The 17,919-nt window shown below is 43.6% G+C and overlaps 2 protein-coding genes across 11 annotated transcripts in view; one reads left to right on the top strand and one right to left on the bottom strand.

The window, feature by feature from the left end:
- Positions 1 to 1,733, bottom strand: part of HARBI1 (harbinger transposase derived 1) — a 14,585-nt gene extending 12,852 nt beyond the window's left edge. For 2 of the 5 annotated variants that reach the window (XM_072118790.1, XM_072118793.1), the window contains exons 1-2: positions 1,618 to 1,733; positions 607 to 687 (exon numbers count right to left, since the gene is read on the bottom strand). The gene's annotated coding sequence lies outside the window, so the exon portion shown is untranslated. The other 3 variants (XM_072118792.1, XM_072118794.1, XM_072118791.1) reach the window with 2 other exon arrangements.
- Positions 749 to 17,919, top strand: ATG13 (autophagy related 13). Of its 6 annotated transcripts, XM_072118783.1 has the most exons (18): positions 749 to 997; positions 4,562 to 4,643; positions 5,207 to 5,287; positions 5,395 to 5,514; positions 6,889 to 6,935; positions 7,234 to 7,374; positions 7,660 to 7,700; positions 8,238 to 8,334; positions 8,557 to 8,655; positions 10,557 to 10,647; positions 11,830 to 11,928; positions 12,220 to 12,330; positions 13,974 to 14,101; positions 14,178 to 14,286; positions 14,363 to 14,440; positions 14,548 to 14,655; positions 15,646 to 15,771; positions 16,778 to 17,919. In XM_072118783.1, the coding sequence occupies exons 2-18, from the start codon at positions 4,575 to 4,577 to the stop codon at positions 16,853 to 16,855; spliced, it is 1,623 nt and encodes a 540-aa protein (XP_071974884.1). In that variant the 5' UTR covers positions 749 to 997; positions 4,562 to 4,574; the 3' UTR covers positions 16,856 to 17,919. The 6 variants fall into 6 exon arrangements, with proteins under 6 accessions (XP_071974884.1, XP_071974886.1, XP_071974885.1 ...); XM_072118785.1 differs by lacking the exon at positions 8,557 to 8,655; XM_072118784.1 differs by lacking the exon at positions 11,830 to 11,928 and having other exon boundaries at positions 750 to 997.

The raw sequence follows: 17,919 nt of genomic DNA, 5'->3' as shown, positions 1-17,919 counted from the left end.
TTATAAGTTGTCTTGCAAAAAAACAGCGCCTCACCTGACCATAGGTAGTGTGTGTGCTATTACAAGAAAGCTTCATTAATCTCCATACAACTGAGCTGCAATACTGGCACAAACCATGGTCAGTTGTGGCGCTGTTTTTTGAAGAAAGAAGCTATGTTTTTTAAACTCCAGCCAACTCCTTTAGGGTGATGCCACACGTGGCGCTTTGAACCCGTTTTTGGCCCGTTTTTAAGCAGTCCGTCAAAAAACGCATGTGTTTTTTTACCGGTTTCAATTAAGATAATTGGTCAAACCTGTCAAAAACTGATTTGTTTTAAAAAAAACGCATGCGGGTTCAAAACTTGTTCCACTTGTGGCATCACCCTGATTGTGCCCTCAAATGCAAACTAATATTGGAGGAGATAAATGTAACCAGCCAATCAGGTTGCTCCTGTAATCACATAAATTGCCTCAGAAAAATGAAAGCTGGAATCTGATTGGTTGCTATCCGTACCCCCATCCCAATCTTACCCAGCAATATAGTTGCTGTTGTACGTTAGTACTACAAGTCCCAGCATTCTATGTTGTGGTCTCGTTATCACAATTACCACATAGAGATCCATTTACCTTTGTGCGCTCAGTGCATGCTTGCTGTCAGTTTTGTCATTGGCGTCAGCAGATTCCACACCACCGGAACTCGATTCAGCCCTTGAAAAAAAAAATCTATCGCTCCTTATATAGAACTGAGGACTTGAAAATAACATACAGCCGGGTTGTGGGGGAAATCGAAATTGTTGGGAATATTTTATTTTTCGTTTTCATCTGTGTGGAATCTGCGACTGAGAAATGACGAGAGTTTTCCCCTCAGACAGACAGCAAAACACAAACAGTAATGGCGGCCGTGAGGGATCTACAGGGGACGTGAGAGACTGGGCAGCGCCGGGGAGATCGTGATTACAAGGGGAGAAAGAGGAGCAGTGCCTCAGCTGGAGGAGACATAATCCTGGAATGAGCAGAGGTGAGTATGGGTGCTGGGTGTCAGACCCTGCTGTTATGAGGGGGTGTCCATTACCTATGTTATATCATACAGGAGAGTTATAGACTTAAAGGGGCGGTCCTATTAAAGGGATGCTCCATCAGATGAGGTAACAATGTCTGGAGCCTACTGCTCACTTTGATCAGGGGGACCACAGCAAATCTCCATTATCCTGTGTTCTCTCTAGTCACTATCAGGGCCGTGTCCTCACACTGCTGTGCTCTTCGCACTCTGCATTGATCTGCTCAGACCTTTTTATACTCTTGGTATATTTATTATGCTATTTATAGGCTTGCTACAACTTTAATCAGAGCAGGGGTAAGGGGCTGCTGTGAGAACAGAGCGCAACAGTGTGAGGATACTTGAAGAAGCTACAATCCTGGAATATAAATCCACAATTCACTGGACTGCTGTTACTTACAGCACACACAAAAGTCTGATTACTCATCTCTCAAGGAGCAATCCTTAAAGAGAACCTGTCACCGGGGACCTCATTTTCACTAAAGACAGGTTGCAGAAGCCCATTACACCTGCAGTGTATAACTGCCTCTCTGCCTCTTATAAGCATTTACATTACAACATAATTGTGTGTTATAACTTACCTTGCACCCTGACAGAATCCTCTGTGTAGTCCCAGGGGTTTGGCTTTAGTTTGGATGCATTTAAAAAAACAACTAATGTGTGTTCTGCAAACTCCTCAGCTCCCACCTTTTGTGGAGCTCCTGCTGCTTCACAAAGGTCACAGCCTGGTGAGCTGACATCAGTGGGGGAGGGAGGAGCTGTACAGGAGCACAAAGGTGGGGGCTGGGAGCTGAGGAGTCTGCAGCACAGACAAGTCATGTGTTGTTTTTTGAAATGCATCCAAAGACCAACCCCTGGATTACACAGAGAATTCTGTCAGGATACAAGGTAAGTTATAACACACAATTATACTGTAATGCAAATGCTTAGAAAAGGAAGATTTGCACTGCAGTTGTAATGGGCTTTTGCAACCTGTCTTTAGTGAAAATGAGGTCCCTGGTAGCTGGTTCCCTTTAACATTGGCTGCAGAGAGCACAGCAGTGTGAGGACACATCCCCAGAAGTTGCAATGCTGGAATACAAATCTAGTCTAATCTAGATGTTAAATCTAGTCTAGCTGCGACTCGCAGCATACACAAAGGTTTGATTATACCGATCTTCAGGGGCAGTACCTAAAACTGACTGCAAGAGCACAGCAGTGGGAGGACACCGCATCAGAAACTACAATCCTAGAATATAAATCCATATTTCACAATCCTGCTGCTAGTAAAAGCATATACAAAGGCATGATTACACATACCTAACTCAAGCTGCACAACAGTGTAAGCACATACCCACAGAAGCTACAGTCCTGAAAGAAATATAAATCAATATTTCACAGCCCAGCTGCTACTAACAACATACACAAAGGTTTGATTAAACAGATCTCTGGAGACAGTAACTGTCTGCTAAGAACACAGAAGTGTGAGGACATCGAGATTTGGAGAAGCTACAATTCTGAAATACCCATTTTAGACACTCCTGATGATTACACATATCTTAAAGGAAACCTACCACTACAGATCTCAGCTTTTACCTTCACTTCATTTTAGATTTATATATTTAGTTTTAGATACACTATACCAACTGATTTGTAATCTTACAAAGAAGAGCCATATTTTGCCTCCGCTGAGCCCCTATTTTTGCTTCTATAGCACTTAGAAACATGCTGCTGGTTCATATTTAAGATAAGAATCTTTCAGATCTAGTCCAGCTTGTGGTTCTGTGATCTACTGAACCAGAGATGCAGGAATTTAAAGGGAACCTTTCTCCACATTTGCACATATACAGCCAGTGACAGGTTCCTATAGAGCTCTATTCACTTACTGACCCCCTTCTTTTAACTAAAACTTGTTACCCTTAGATCCAAATAAATCACCTTTTATCTTATATTACCTGGCATCAGAGAGGGGCGTTTCCTGCTGGTTTGGCCCCTCCCGTCTAATCTTTCCCATGCCTTATGCCTCCTTACTGGTCACAGTACATGTCAGGTGACCAGAGTGACATCATTTCAGGTCCTTTAGAATCTTAATACTAGCAAACTGTACCCCATGCATGTATCTGACCACATGAATTCACAGCAGCCTCCATGGACTTCTACTCCCCTCCATCCTCCATGGAGGTTGCTGTGATTTCATGTGATCACATACATGGTGTACAGTTTGCTATTATTAGAAGGCTAGAGGACCTGCGATGATGTCACTGGTCACACATCATGAATGTAACACAAGGCAGAGTGTAAACAAAATTGACACAATATTTCCCATATGTACATAGAGCTTTATATGTCTGCAGTTGAATATTAGCAGACGGTCCCTAAGTACAAGGAGGCGGAGCAGTGATTTGTAGAGACACATTTTTGTTATTTTAATGGTGTTTTTGGCCAGTGTAGAAATTTTAATTCCCCTGATAAATACATCATCTTAAGCGCTGAGTTATATTGGTCTATATAGTCTCTTACTGCTACCCTGTATCAGGCTTCAGTGATGCACCAGGAGGCTCAGTAAGAACAGAAGGTCAGATCAACATGGTAAAATCTGTGTAACGTTTAGGAGACATAGAAAGAATTGACTTTTAATTGTAAAACAAATGAAAATGATCTCATCCTGATGTTCTGTTTATGGAGCCCATGTTGTAGGTACAAGGATTCATGAGCGTCTCGGGTATCTTCTGGGAGATCACTCTGAGCTTATATAACCGAATCTTCACAGCCTGTGGTGCCCCAGGGATGTACTGGCTGAAACTGCTGAGCTCAGCGCAGTCGGCTTCAAACAGCTGTGCATGGCATCGTCCGCTCCCCTCCCCCCCCCCTCGGAAATTGAGCGGCTGCCCGTGAGCTGTTGTCTTGTTATCCATCCCACTGTGTAATGTCCTAGTTAGCGCTTATCCCAAAACCTGACCCTGTGGCGACGCTCCACTTTAATAGGTGATCACAAACCTAAACCACCCCCGCAGGATTACTTTCTCTAGTTTTTACTCCTCTGCATGTACTTGAAAGCAAAAATTCTGACGTATACACGAGCCCCGTTATTGTCCATTTCCATAATACAGCTGTATTGGGGGCGGTGGGTGCTGTATATATGGGCCATATGTGTAGGGGATATCTGCTAGATTGATAGGTGTCACAACTACTAGGACCCTCGCTGATGACCACAACAGGGCACCCCAGTTCAGAGTGCAAGGCAATCTTATTATCAAAGGGAATCTGTTAGCAGTTTCCCCCCTTCCACATTGCAATAAGAGAAACAATGTTCAAGGCTTTCTGCATTGGAGGAGACGGGCGAGGAAACCCAGACACGGTACAGGAAGGTTGTGCATGACACCTGTGATTGCGATTGTTCCTCTTTACTCTTCTTCTTTCACCCACCAAGATATATATGATTATAAGATATATATGATTGATTTCATATACCCCCCACCTTCTTATATCTGCTGTTTTTAGGGGTCTTCTGCCCATATTACTAATCACTAATCCCTGTTCATTCAGGTTTACAGCCACAATGGACGCCGACCTCAGCCCACAAGACCGGAAGGACTTGGACAAGTTTGTCAAATTCTTTGCATTGAAGGTAAAAAGGGAGAATACAAATTATATGTCTAGTATTATTTATCTATCTCATATTTATTTATCTCGTGCCTATCTGCCTCGTGCCTATCTGCCTCGTGCCTATCTGCCTCGTGCCTATCTGCCTCGTGCCTATCTGCCTCGTGCCTATCTGCCTCGTGCCTATCTGCCTCGTGCCTATCTGCCTCGTGCCTATCTGCCTCGTACCTATCTGCCTCTTATATCTGAAACTATGGCCTCACTACTGTCCTATTGTAGCAAGTGTCCAGGAAAGTGAGTCATGAGCTGTAGTGATTTACTAACTTTCAGGTCTTTTTATATATTTAGTAATTTTTTTTTCTGCCATGGCTCCTCGGGGTTAACAAGCAACTTTTTGCATTCATTTTTTAATTTCATAGTGAAAGAGAATCCTGAGCAGATTTTGTACCTCGGCTCCCTGTATGCAGGCCATAGGGAATGCAGGCGCAATACGTAATGTCTGTGCTTTGGTTGTATGATGGACATTTCATTAATGATGTGTGTAATTATTGTCATGTCACATTTCTTGCTGTGACCTTCATTCCACAGGCGGTCCAGGTCATCGTACAAGCACGGCTCGGAGATAAGATTTGCACGCGCTCGTCTTCCTCTCCGACAGGGTCAGACTGGGTGAGTGTTTTTTTTTTTTTTTTTTTTTACAGTCTCATCACATGTTTCTGTGTCCACATCCATATTTTATAGGTGGATGTCCATTAACTGTTCTGTGTTTTTTGCAGTTTAATTTGGCGATAAAAGACATCCCAGAGGTGACTCAAGAAGCCAAGAAAGCTCTTTCAGGGCAGCTGCCTGCGGTGGGACGCTCCATGTGTGTGGAGATCTCCCTAAAGACATCAGAGGTAGGGACATTACAGGCACAATGTATATTATTAATATATTGCTAGGCCGAAATGGAATTCTCATTCTAGAGATGTTTAATAGGAGCTACACAATAGAGCTGGAAGCCCCATGTTAAAGGACATCTACCCTCAGGATGAAGGATTGTAAACCAAGTACACTTGCATTCTGGTGTGTGCATCCTCTGATAGAAAGTATAATTGCCAGCTCACCACCCCATAGATTGCCTCCAGTGACGAATCCAGCACGGACCACCCTCCTGCTAGGGCATGTAGCAAATGTAAAAATATGAACACGGTCAAGCCAGGTTCCCGACAACATAAACTTTTTTTATTCGAATAAAAAAAGTTTATGTTGTTGGGAACCTGGCTGGACCGTGTTCATACTTTTGCATGTGCATCATCTGGCAGCTTCTGCTTTTCTTTTTGCTTCTTGTTTTTTACAGAAAAAAAGGTTTTAATATTTATGCAAATGAGCATGAGGGGCTCTGGGCTCCATAGATGTATGGAGCCCCTCAGGCTCATTTGCATAACTTAAAAAAAAAAAGGTTATAAGAAGCTACAAGAAGAGCAGATCCTGTCAGAGGGGTGCACACCAGTATGCCAGTGAGCTTGGTTTACAATCATTCATCCTGGTGGTAGATGTCCTTTAGAGGAAATATCCCTTAAGAAGGTTTTTCCAGAACAGGGTGGGGAAAAAAATCACATACTTAAAGGTGTCTTCCAGTGGTTGAAAAACATGGCTGCCTTACTTCCTAAAACAGCGCCACAGCTGATCATGGCTTATGTGGGTATTGTAACTCGTTCATACTTATGTATCCGAGTTGCAGTAACAACACAAACCATGGTAAGGTGTGGCGCTTTTTTTGGAAAAAAAAAAGCACCCATGTTTTTCTACCTCCAAACAACCCCTTTAACACACACTGGTTCCTGCATCACTCCTCTACTTTCATGTTTTCTGACCTGCACTTGAAGTTCTGAGGTTATGGGACAGGGTTCAGCCACTTATTGGCCTCCTTAAATCATGGGGTAAGACTCAAGTTTTCCTGGGGACGTAATTTCCTGTTTTGTCACATGAGGAGGCCACTCAATGGATGAAGTGAGTCCTGTGCCACCCACAAACTCTCAGAAGGGCACAGACCTGAAAACTGCAATTATCAGGACTACTTTTTTTTTTTTCTTTAACCACAACTATGGGCCCCTAGTGTTTTTCCAGAAACCAGAGCTGCAGAGTCTTATTGCAGGTGGAATGAATGCAACTAAAACTTCAGAGTCTATTCACACAGTCAAAATTTTTTGCATGTAAATCTGCTAACCCTCAACATAGTACAAGAGCAATGATTTTCTGTAGTCTTAGTAATGGCTCTCATTTTGCAGGGAGACTCCATGGAGCTTGAAGTCTGGTGTCTGGAGATGAATGAGAAGTAAGTGTGACTTTTTTTTTCTTGCTAAATGGTGGCATCTGTAATGTAATGGGAACATTTCTTATATAGAATAGTTCTGTGAACACAAAGCCCGAACTTATACAAGACAATAGTAACATATGATATACTGACTGGCAATAGTCAGTGTGAAATGAGTTTTATACATCTGTGGGGGGATCTGAATAGAGTGAAGGGAGATGCTCATAGAAGAAGTCATGGGTCCATCACGTAAGAAATTCAGATATCGATATAATCATGTGATCTTTCAGCTTTTCATCTCTCTCTTTCCGGTTCACAGATGTGATCGGGACATCAAAGTCTCCTATACCGTATATAATCGCCTGTCATTACTACTGAAGTCATTACTCGCTGTCACACGGGTGACACCGGCCTACCGGTTATCCAGGAAGCAAGGACATGAGTACGTCATTCTCTACAGGTCTGTATATCAGGTTATGTCACTGTTCTGTAATGACTGCTGTTTGCTTCAGTCGCATACAAACATATATTCCAGATTCTGCTCCGCCTAGATGTCTTACAAGTCACCTAACCCCTTTATACAGTGCTGTGTGAGCTGAGCAGTCTGGTAGCAAAGACAGATGAGTGCAGCAGCTTTATTTAGCTCACAGAGCATTGTCTTGACTGCATATGATTGTATTGTGGCAGATGATCATTGGGACACAGTTTTTAGAGGATGTCATATATTTTGTTGTTTTTGTTGTAGGATCTATTTTGGTGACGTCCAGCTCTTGGGACTTAAAGAAGGTAACTTATCAATACTCAATAGCTGTAAGGCTAAAAACACACAAATGTGTTCAGTTCATGAATCCTGGACCATGTGGTGACCGGATTGCACATGAACAGGACTCCAAGCATCATAGCCGCAACATGGCCAGTCACCCCCTTTACTGAAATTATACCCCAAAATTGCTGATTTTGGGGTATAATTTCAGTACCCCAACAGGACCTGCGTTCAGCCAAAATTTACTGGTGGGTCGACTCATCGCTACCAGCCTACCATTTAGTCCAGGATTCGGGGACCAAGCACTTTCTTGTGTTTTTAGCCTAAGAGTACTGACTACTCTTTGAATAGAAAGCATTGGCTATGTGTAATGTATTCTGGATAATCCCTTGAAGTACTCTACATGGAAACCCTTTTTACCTCGTTTTGTGCAAATCTTGCTCTTTGTGACCACCAGTCCGAAACTTTGGGTCACATGGACTGGCTTTCATCTAAATACGGGTTATATAATTGGGTTGTCACATTTTGGGATGATTACTATTGCTCCTTGATTTTTCCAGGCTTCCAGGCAGTACGTGTTGGGACAGTAGGGACACCCATTGGTACCCTGACTTTGACCTGCGCTTATAGAACCAATCTGGCCTTCATGTCCACTAGGTAAGCCCAGTCACCTCATGAATGCAGCGAGCTGGTAGCCTCCCTGTAATGTCTACACCACTATTCACTCCCGTCAATGATCATGCACCTCCATTATACTAATTTTGTATGCCAATATCCCCACACTGAAGGATATATTTGCCTACAAGATAGATAAGTGAGGGTCTGTAGGAGAGCAAGGCCCAGCAGCTCAATAACGTCAATGTGTTTATTGCATTTCAGGCAGTATGAGAGGACCCAGCCCATCATGGGGATTATTATTGATCATTTTGTTGACCGACCTTTCCCCAGCACCTCACACATGCATCCCTGCAACTACAGGTGAGGACACAGGCAGCATGCACACATAATGTCTCTAGACGTCCGCTCAGAGTCTCCCCACATAACACATAGGACATATGTTATAGCTCATGGCAACCTTTCCTACCCCCTATATGATCCAAGGCAACATCACATGCAAAATCCCAGTGTGTTATATGGTATATATCGATTTATGACTTTAAACTAGGAAAGCCTAGAATTACCAGAATTCCTCTAGAATATCACATTTCCGTTAGGGGATAAATGCTGGACTATGGGGGGACAATTATTGGAGTTACCTTAGAACTGGAGAAAGGAGGGACATGGAAACCAAACTGCAAGAATAAGACCAGGCATAGTGGGACGGGGGACAATCATGAACACAGAGGGGCACATTTACTTACCCGTCCCGTTGACGCCGCCGATCCGGAATGTCCGACAAGGATTCGGGTCTGCCGCGATTCACTAAGATTCCTGCATTCCCCTGCTCAGGTCCGCCAGAGTTCACCTTCTTCCCGGTGCATGTGATTGCTGATCTTGCGACACAATTTGATTTTTAAATTCTGTGGTTTGTCCGAATCAGTCAGGTTGTCCGACGTCCACGCCCCCCGATTTGTGTCGCATGGAACCCGGCACCGATGTGCCACATTCCGATCGCGTGCGCCAAAAACCCGGGGCAATTAAGGGCAAAACTGTAAAAAGTCGGGAAACCCGATGAAAATGCGGTGTTCGGACCCTTAGTAAATGCGCCCCAGAGTCTCTGTTCAGTAGGGGACCGACAGACTTTGAGTAGGGCAGCAGGACACATGCTGGACCGTAACTAGGATCCTGCAGTTCTGGGGGAAACGGAGGACACTAGACCCCAATTTTGGTGATCGGCGGAGTTCCAACCAATCATACAAAACTGAGCCTGTTACAGGAAATCAATTTTAGTTAATAATAATTCCTTTATTTATACAGCGCACACAGATTACGCAGCACTACACAGAGTTTGCCAAATCGGTACCTGTCTCCAATGGGGCACACAATCTAATCAACCTACCAGTGTGGGAGGAAACTGGAGGACCTGGAGGAAACCTATGCAAACACATAGAGAACATACAAACTCTTTGCAGATGTTGATCCTGGGGCATGAACTCGGGTCCCCAGCGCTGCAAGGCTGTAATGTTAACCACTAAGCCACTGTGCCATTGATCTGTGCATAAAGATGTGTGTTCCTGTTTAGCTGAAAGAACAAACTTCCCCGATGAGAATAATAGGGCTCTATTATAATCCATGTAAAATGCAAAACCTAAGCCACACTTCTAAGAAATGTACACGAATGTGTCCCTCATCAGAGTTAGCCAATGCAGCCAGGGACCTAGATAGCTTTGTCGGACACCTAGATCTTTAGCTCTTGTGTCGGGGGAGAAAAGGACTGAGCAGCTGGATACAACATGCCCAATCCTTCATAGCGGAGACAAGTTTCCTGCAGCTATGCCTGACCAGGGCTTATTCCCTTCTCCCCATTTAGAACATATATGTGTGCATGTATAGGGGGGGGGGGGGGGGGTCAGGAGAAGTAGCGTTGGCCCAATCAAGCAACCAGGCGACTGCTATGTAACCTATAGGTCTGTGACCTTTTGCCTTTGAGAACTACCTGTTAGCTCACATTACACTTGTCAGCTCAGAGGAAACACTTTGTAAAAAATCTTCTTCCAGGTTGTTATAATTGATCACTTATCCTTGAGCGGTAGATTTGTGGTGGTCCGATACCAGGCACCCCCTTGCTTGTTGAGAGAGGCTGTAGCCTCTTCCCTCATCCAGAACAGCGCCTTATAGTATATTGTGTCCAAGTATTTGATTGTAGTGTTCTAGGGGTAGAGCACCCCTTTTTCTATCTGGGATCATTCCTTGGATTTTGTTTATATGTTTCCTAACAGGGTGACGGAGGAGACGGGAGCTGTATACCCTTCTGTGGAGGATTCCCAAAATATTTGTGCCACCTCCTTTTCTACATCCCCTCCATCACAGGTAAATTTATTCTTTATAGCCAATCATACTGATACATTGTTCATGAATCCATTCCGCCACATAAACAGAGATAGGGATCCAAAATTACAAGTCAAAGCTCACATCAGAGACTTCCTGCAACCACCACTAGAGGGAGTGCACTGCTTATTTTATTTCTATTCTTGAGTTTAACTCCTTCAGGACAGGCCTATTCATATCCTTCATAACCAAAGCAATCTTTACAATTTTTGCAATACCAAATTCTGAAAGCCATAACTTTTTTCATTTTGGTATGACGAATTGCATTTTTGTCTTATTGTAGATAGAATTTAGTAAATTTAGAATTTAGTCCCAGCAAGAATAAAAATTAAAAAACAGCACTTCTACCTCTCTTCTTTTAGTCTTCACGCACATGACCGTATATGGCAGCCGTAGGCTAGCCACAGAAATTGCGGCTAGCTCATAGCCACCATTGACTTCTATTTTCCACAGTGCACTTTCATCCTTCCCAACAGTGACCCCAGGGTCATTGGAGAAAAGGGCGAGGTTCATAAATATTTGATAGCTCTTCAAACTGGCACATTGAGAGCTGACCTATATTTTCGTGATGCAGTCAGGAAGGGGTTTCTCTATAGCTGTATACCATTATACCGTTAGCTCCCTCTGGTGGTGGCTGCAGACAGACAGGATTTTTTTTTTTTTTTATAGCCTATTTAGGGGATGCCCCGTATAAGGAAAATGTAATCACAACTCTGACCTCTATGAAGATACGTTATGAAATGAATCAATACAGGGTTTGGTGCAGGCAGTGGTAAATTTAAATCCCACCACTGCTCCGTTGGTCCCTGCCAGTCCTTCAGCGGTGAAATCTCATACATCATAGTCCTGTGTAAGCGCCACTGCTGTGGTCACATGGACGGTGTATGTTATGTCATCAATTCAGGAGTGGTGGTAAGTATAGACAAATTATTATATATCCTGCCCATAGGGAATTTAAAAAAAAAAATAATAAAATTGCAGACTACCCCTTTAATGTAGCATCTGGTTTGAGCAATTTTAACCAGAAAAACACCAACAAAAGAAAAATGCTGAGTGTGAATGCAGCCTGAAGCTTTAGTGAAGTGAAGCCTGGTATCTGCTATCATTTCTTACCTGTCTGCTCTCTCTTTCTGTCTCTGTCTGTCTCTGACTTATTGTGTGTAGTGTGTGTTCACTCTCAGTAAGGCCCAGTGTCAGACGGCCACTCCTGTGGTTACGGACTCCCACAGGGTCCTGACGATGGGACTGACCTTTCCTTACCAAGTGAGTCCAATATGGGCGTGTGTGGTGTAATGATAAGATATACTAATGGAATCGCTCTAGGCTTATGTCTTGTGGGGGACATTTTCTTGCAGCCATATTGGGTCGGCAATATGTAGTGTATTTGTAGACTCCCACTAAATATCAATACTACATGATGAGGTTCATGTTCCTATAATCTAAGGGTTACATCACAGTCTCTCCGCACAGTGGAAAGCGTCAGGGAGGGAGTGTGATAATCGCTTATTAATCTTGCATTTCCCTTCTTCCATTTCTTTCTCTCTCGCTTTCCAGCTGTACAGCTCTCGCCTCTCTTACCAGCCAGCTGCCCTTGGAGCTGGATCCTCTGACCTGGGCTATCCTGTGGCCTTGGCTGCTGGAGTGAGTGCTACCCTACCACACCAGGTACTCCTCTGGACGGCCACACAGGTTTATAGGGAGGTGGTGAAGCTGATTTGGTTACTGATAACGATCTATGTACATAGGTTGCATTACTCCTACATATAATAACCATAGCGAATCCAGATCATCACAAGAGATTAGAAAATTAGGGGCCATGTATTTATTCAGATATTCCTCCCTCTAAGCCTGTGCTGCTGTTGGAAGCTGTCAGATGTGAACCTAGTATAGTATATCAGGGGTGGGAGAGGTTTATATTGGCAAAGACTAGTACCCGGGCGCTGTACTATGCTTTCTGTCGCTGTTTTCTTCTGCGCTTTGTAATCCTAAAGCCAATCCTATTACATTTTTAATAATAATAATAATAATTCCTTTATTTATATAGTTCACACAGATTACGCAGTACTACACAGAGTTTGCCAAATTGGTCCCTGTCCCCAATGGGGCTCACAATCTTATCAACCTACCAGTATTTTTTGGATTGTGGGAGGAAACCGGAGGACCTGGATGAAACCCACGCAAACACGGAACTAACATACAAACTCTTTGCAGATGTTGACCCTGGGACTTGAACCTAGGACCCCAGCGCTGCAAGACTCTAATGATAACCACTGAGCCACCATGTTTATACTGAATAGAATATATTGTTCAAATCCAACAAAATTGGTCAAACTTTTGTGCTATGTTTGTGCAGCAGAAATTTTCGTTAGTGCCGCTATCGCTTTTAAGATATTAATACGTTTCCAGAGGTCAACCGGTTCCCTCACATTACCCAAATCAAACAAAACTGATGCCAATCAATTGTGCTGGTTTGTGCTGCTTAAATCTTTTTTGGGTTGCTTTTGTTTTGAATATATTAACAAAATTTAAAAAGGTCATCAAGCCTCCCCCGCCCCCCTGATTAATTGAATCAGGCAAAACTGGTGTCAAACGTTAGTGCTACGTTTGTGCAGCAAAAATTTTCGTTTGGCAGAGGGGGACAGGCGGGCGGACGGTAGAGGGGGACAGGCGTTTAAGGTATGTTTAGGATGAACTAGTAAAAAAACGAACCTAATGACACGTCTCTGGTTTGATCACTACGGGACACTAGCAAACACATTGGGGCACATTTACTTACCCTGTCAGAGGAGTTCACAGAAGACCTTTAGTAATAAGCCCCATTGTACTTTGGAAGGAATGAACTCTGCTGACCTCTGGAAAATATTAAAAATGATAGCAGCACAAACAATTTTTGCACAAATGTTTGATTGGTAAATGTGGGGGGGAGGGCTAGCTGACCTTTTGAATTTTGTTAATATATTCAAAACAAAAATTTGAGCAGCACAAATTAAGGCGAATTGATTGGCACCAGTTTTGTTTGATTTGGGTAATGTGGGGGAGCTGGTTGACCTCTGATGACCTCTTGATACTTTTATCAATATCTTAAAAACGATAGCGAAACAAACAAAAATTTCTGCTGCACAGACATTTTCTTTTGCCTTTGGGGTTCAGTGACCCAAACATGGTGACCCCAGTCCAGATGGGCACCCCTTATGCACTTTTTTTTAAGTCTTCATCCCCTACGCATGCATTAGCTATAAAATAAGTTTCCTTGTATGTTGTAAAATTTTTCCTATTTAGGTTTAATCCACGTGTTTGTTCACTTGCAGATGATAGTGCCAGGAAAGGAGGGGGGTCTGCCTAATATCACCATGCACCCTGCACATGGCACCCAAGCAGATCATGACCGAGCGGTTCTGACTTCACCGTCACATGTACCCGGCAACACCTCCAGCAGGTAGGTTGCCAACTATACATCTGTAGATCTCCAAGTCTGCAGCATCGTCCTTAACATAGTCTTGTTTTCTTTGTAGTGAGGAAGCGGATATCCCGTCTGGCAGCAGCACCGGTGGAAGCGGAAAGTCTCCACATGTACTTTTCACCCGTAAAGTAGGAGCCTTTGTGGAAAAACCTTCCCCTCAGGTAAGTGATCGCCGCTACAAAGGATATAACTGTGTGGTGATCCTATTAAATCAGATTGTTTGCCATCCATTCACAGGTCACTTACGCCAGTACAGATATACCGTTTTCTGTTTTTGCACCAAGACTGAATGAAGTAGAGGACACTGACCCCATGGTACGTTCTCTACCCCTTACCCTAGTCACGCTAAGTGCTACCACTCTACCCACTCATATGTTCAGATATTCTTCCCATTCTGCAGATAATGCAATTTCTTCCTCCAGGTGGTCTGCCCCGAGACCCCAGAGGAGGTGTCACCAGATGCCCACAGCCTGCAGAGTTCCTGCTCAAGCAACGAGGTGCCGCAGGATGACTTTGTTATGGTGGACTTTGTAAGTGATACCAATGTATTTGACAATTGCAATTGTCCAAATTGATGTGAGATTTACCCCCATCTGAGTTTTGCTGTTCTGTCCTTCTCTGTGGGACTGCGGGAGATGGCCAAGTGCTGTACTCTGCAGTCCCTTGGACACGACTGCTGCTCCAATTATATGAGGGGTATGAGCATGATCATTGGGGACCCATTATTTAGACTATTATCAGATGCCTAATATATATATATATATATATATATATATATATGACACATCCATATTCAGTATTTACGTGCAGGCCGGAAAAAGAAACTGGAACGCAGGCCTGGGTCCATGGGTGGGAAGGACAAGCTCAGGTTTCCTTTTCTTCTAACCTTATCCTTTATCCCTTGGGGATGCCCATATAATGAGATAAAGTGGAGCAACCCTGAGATCTGCCCTTCTTCCTCTTACACTAGCAAAGTCCATCTTATAAACAAAAAAATTTATTGTATTCACACCGAAAACAATACAAATATGGTCAGCTCACCTTATGGTGCACTGAAAACAAGGCGCACAGAGGAAGGAAACCGCATCGGCCAACGATGTGAATATGATCCAAGGGAAGAAATTTACTCATCCTGCACACAAAAAAATATGGTCAAAAAATCTTGGTTCCTTTATTTGATCCGTACTGGTACAAAGATACTTTTTTACGCTATTATTGGATTGTAAGAAAAACCAACGCATATTAGGCTTTTACATGATCTACTTTTTACACTATTATTGGATTTTATCTTTGTGCTAGTATGGATTAAATAAAGGAACCGAGATTTTTATACCACTTTTTTTTTTTTTTTTGTACAAAACTGAGTAATGTAACCGATTGGCGTGACCATTACCCCCTCTTTCGGGTCCTCGCACTTTGCCGTTTTATAATTCGGTGAATAGTTTCTTTAAAATGAAGCAGGTAAAATCTTGACTAAAATCCCAACAACAAGTGAGACTTGATTGCAATTTTCTTTTCAGAGGCCGGCTTTTTCCAAGGACGACCTTCCTATGGATGTGGGGACCTTCTACCGGGAGTTTCAGAACCCGCCACAGCTGAGCAGCCTTTCTATTGACATCGCTGTCCAGTCAATGGCTGAAGACCTGGTGAGATGTTGTAGTTAAAGGTTATTTGAGTTAGAAGAATAGAAATCTGTTAAATAATGATGCTAGACACCCTAGAGGGCCTAGGAGAGGTCATCTCCTGCACATACTGCTCAGTGTGATTTTCCTACACCATTATTAATGGGTGGTGTAGTTATCACTATGCGTTGTGTTCACATGACTTTTCTGCCATCATCCACTAAAATGGAACCACTATAGATTTTTAAATTGGGTCTGACTTTGCACGTTCTTTCATATGCAAACTGCTGGCACAGGTATTTAAATGGAACCTGTCACCAGGGACCTCGTTTTCACTGAAGACAGGTTGCAAAAGCTTATTACACCTGCAGTGCAAATATGATATCAGCTCACCAGGCTGTGAGCTCTGTGAAGGAGCAGGAGGGGGGAGCTGTACAGGAGCATAAAGGTGGGGGCTGAGGGCTGAGGAGTGAGTAACACAGACAAGGCACATGTTCTTTTTTGAAATGCAGCCAAACCAAAGCCCAACCCCTGGGACTACACATAGGATTCTGTCAGGGTGCAAGGTAAGTTATAAAACAATTATATTGTAATGCAAATACTTAGAGGAGGCAGAAAGACATATTTGCACTGCAGCTGTGATGGGCTGCTCCAACCTGTCTTTAGTGAAAATGAGGTCCCTGGTGACAGGTTCCCTTTTGAAGAAGTGCGCGAGACAAGTTTGTGGCGCACGCTGCAATATGCCCGATGCAACACAAATTTTTGCACTGAAAGGGGTGTTCCGGTGCTCATCTGGACTGTGCACCACATTTATCATGCAACAACCGACAGAAGTGTGTCTCATGCCCCATGTTAAAGGTGCACCAAAAAAAAAGTTGGTGCACTCTGTCGGAGCAGTGCTGGGGCGCCAGATTCATGATGAACGTGCGCCAGAAATCTTAAATCTGGCGCCCCCTGCACACTACACAGGGAAACACGGTTTTTAATAAATGTGGGCTATAGTCTAATGTCCTCTATCTCCCCCTTACAGGATTCACTTCCGGAGAAGTTGGCCATGCATGAAAAAAACATGGAGGAGTTTGATGCGTTTGTTGACTCCCTGCAGTGATCTGTGGGATCCCGAGCTGGGGGGACTCTTCCTATAGGAGTTGGAGCGTCTCCAGTTGCCCATTGTCGCTCTTCAAACTCAGGCCATTATTTTTCGTTGTGCCCCTACTCGTAATTCTTCTTCCCAGAAGCACTTTGTGGACTTCTGTAAGGCCTTCTTGTAGCACAGCTGCTTCCTGTACAGAACTCGCTGAGGACGGGAGTCATTGCCTCATCAGAACGGATCTGGTAGGAGGTCACAAGACGAGGTGTAAGGAGGGACACCTTAGTAGTCACTTACTGTAAATATAATGCTGTGTTCCAGGACAATGACTGCCAGGCTGCACTGCACCTTATACGCCCCCTGCAGGGCGATGTGCGCTTGTAAGTTCAGCACTACCATGATATGGTCACCCCTAACGCGTTTTGCCTGTCTCCACCTCAGGTATGCAAATAAGATGGGGGTCTCCTTATTTACACTTCTCACAAGTCTTCATTGACGCCGTGCTGTTTCTTAAAGGGGAGGGTCTTCATTAGCCCACTATCCAGCCAATACAGCTGAACACTATCCAGCTGATCCAGCTGAGCTACTAATGACCAATCCTATGGATATGTCATTAATAGTTAAAGGGTGAAAAAATACCCCTTTAGGGTCCAGCCCTTGTTTTTTTCTTAACTCACTGCTGCCCCTAGTGGCCAAACTGCATAATTACAGCATCACCTATAAGCAAATAATATCTGAAGGGTTTCCGCAGACTGATCCGAGTTAGAACCCACTTCTGATTTCTCTACACTTTGTTGTATATTATAACACTAACAAGAATTCTTCATAACCGTATATTAGGAGGCGTTCAGGTACTCCTTAGGGTAGGTGTGTCTGCTGGAGTTGGGTTAATACGGGCTTCTTCACACACACGCATACATTTTGCTGTCTAGCGTATCGTAGGAATCTGTGGAGGGTTTATTGCTGCTACCCCACCCCCTCCCAGGAAGCCCCCAATGCATCCGGATGGTAAAAATCCAGCACTGTTCTAATGAAAGATGTCATTCAGATGTATTATAAAATAAATCTATGTATTTCCAAGA

The sequence above is a fragment of the Engystomops pustulosus genome, chromosome 7 (genome assembly GCF_040894005.1).
Source record: "Engystomops pustulosus chromosome 7, aEngPut4.maternal, whole genome shotgun sequence".
NCBI classification, from domain to species: Eukaryota; Metazoa; Chordata; class Amphibia; order Anura; family Leptodactylidae; genus Engystomops; species Engystomops pustulosus.
This window is presented reverse-complemented; position numbering and strand designations above follow the sequence as displayed.

Excerpts from the sequence above, each read along its gene's own strand:
- ATG13 (XM_072118783.1), top strand. The coding sequence starts at position 4,575 with ATGGACGCCGACCTCAGCCCACAAGACCGGAAGGACTTGGACAAGTTT. Across the intron at positions 11,929-12,219 it reads GACTGACCTTTCCTTACCAA|CTGTACAGCTCTCGCCTCTC; the intron begins GTGAGTCCAATA and ends CTCGCTTTCCAG. Across the intron at positions 15,772-16,777 it reads AGTCAATGGCTGAAGACCTG|GATTCACTTCCGGAGAAGTT; the intron begins GTGAGATGTTGT and ends TCCCCCTTACAG.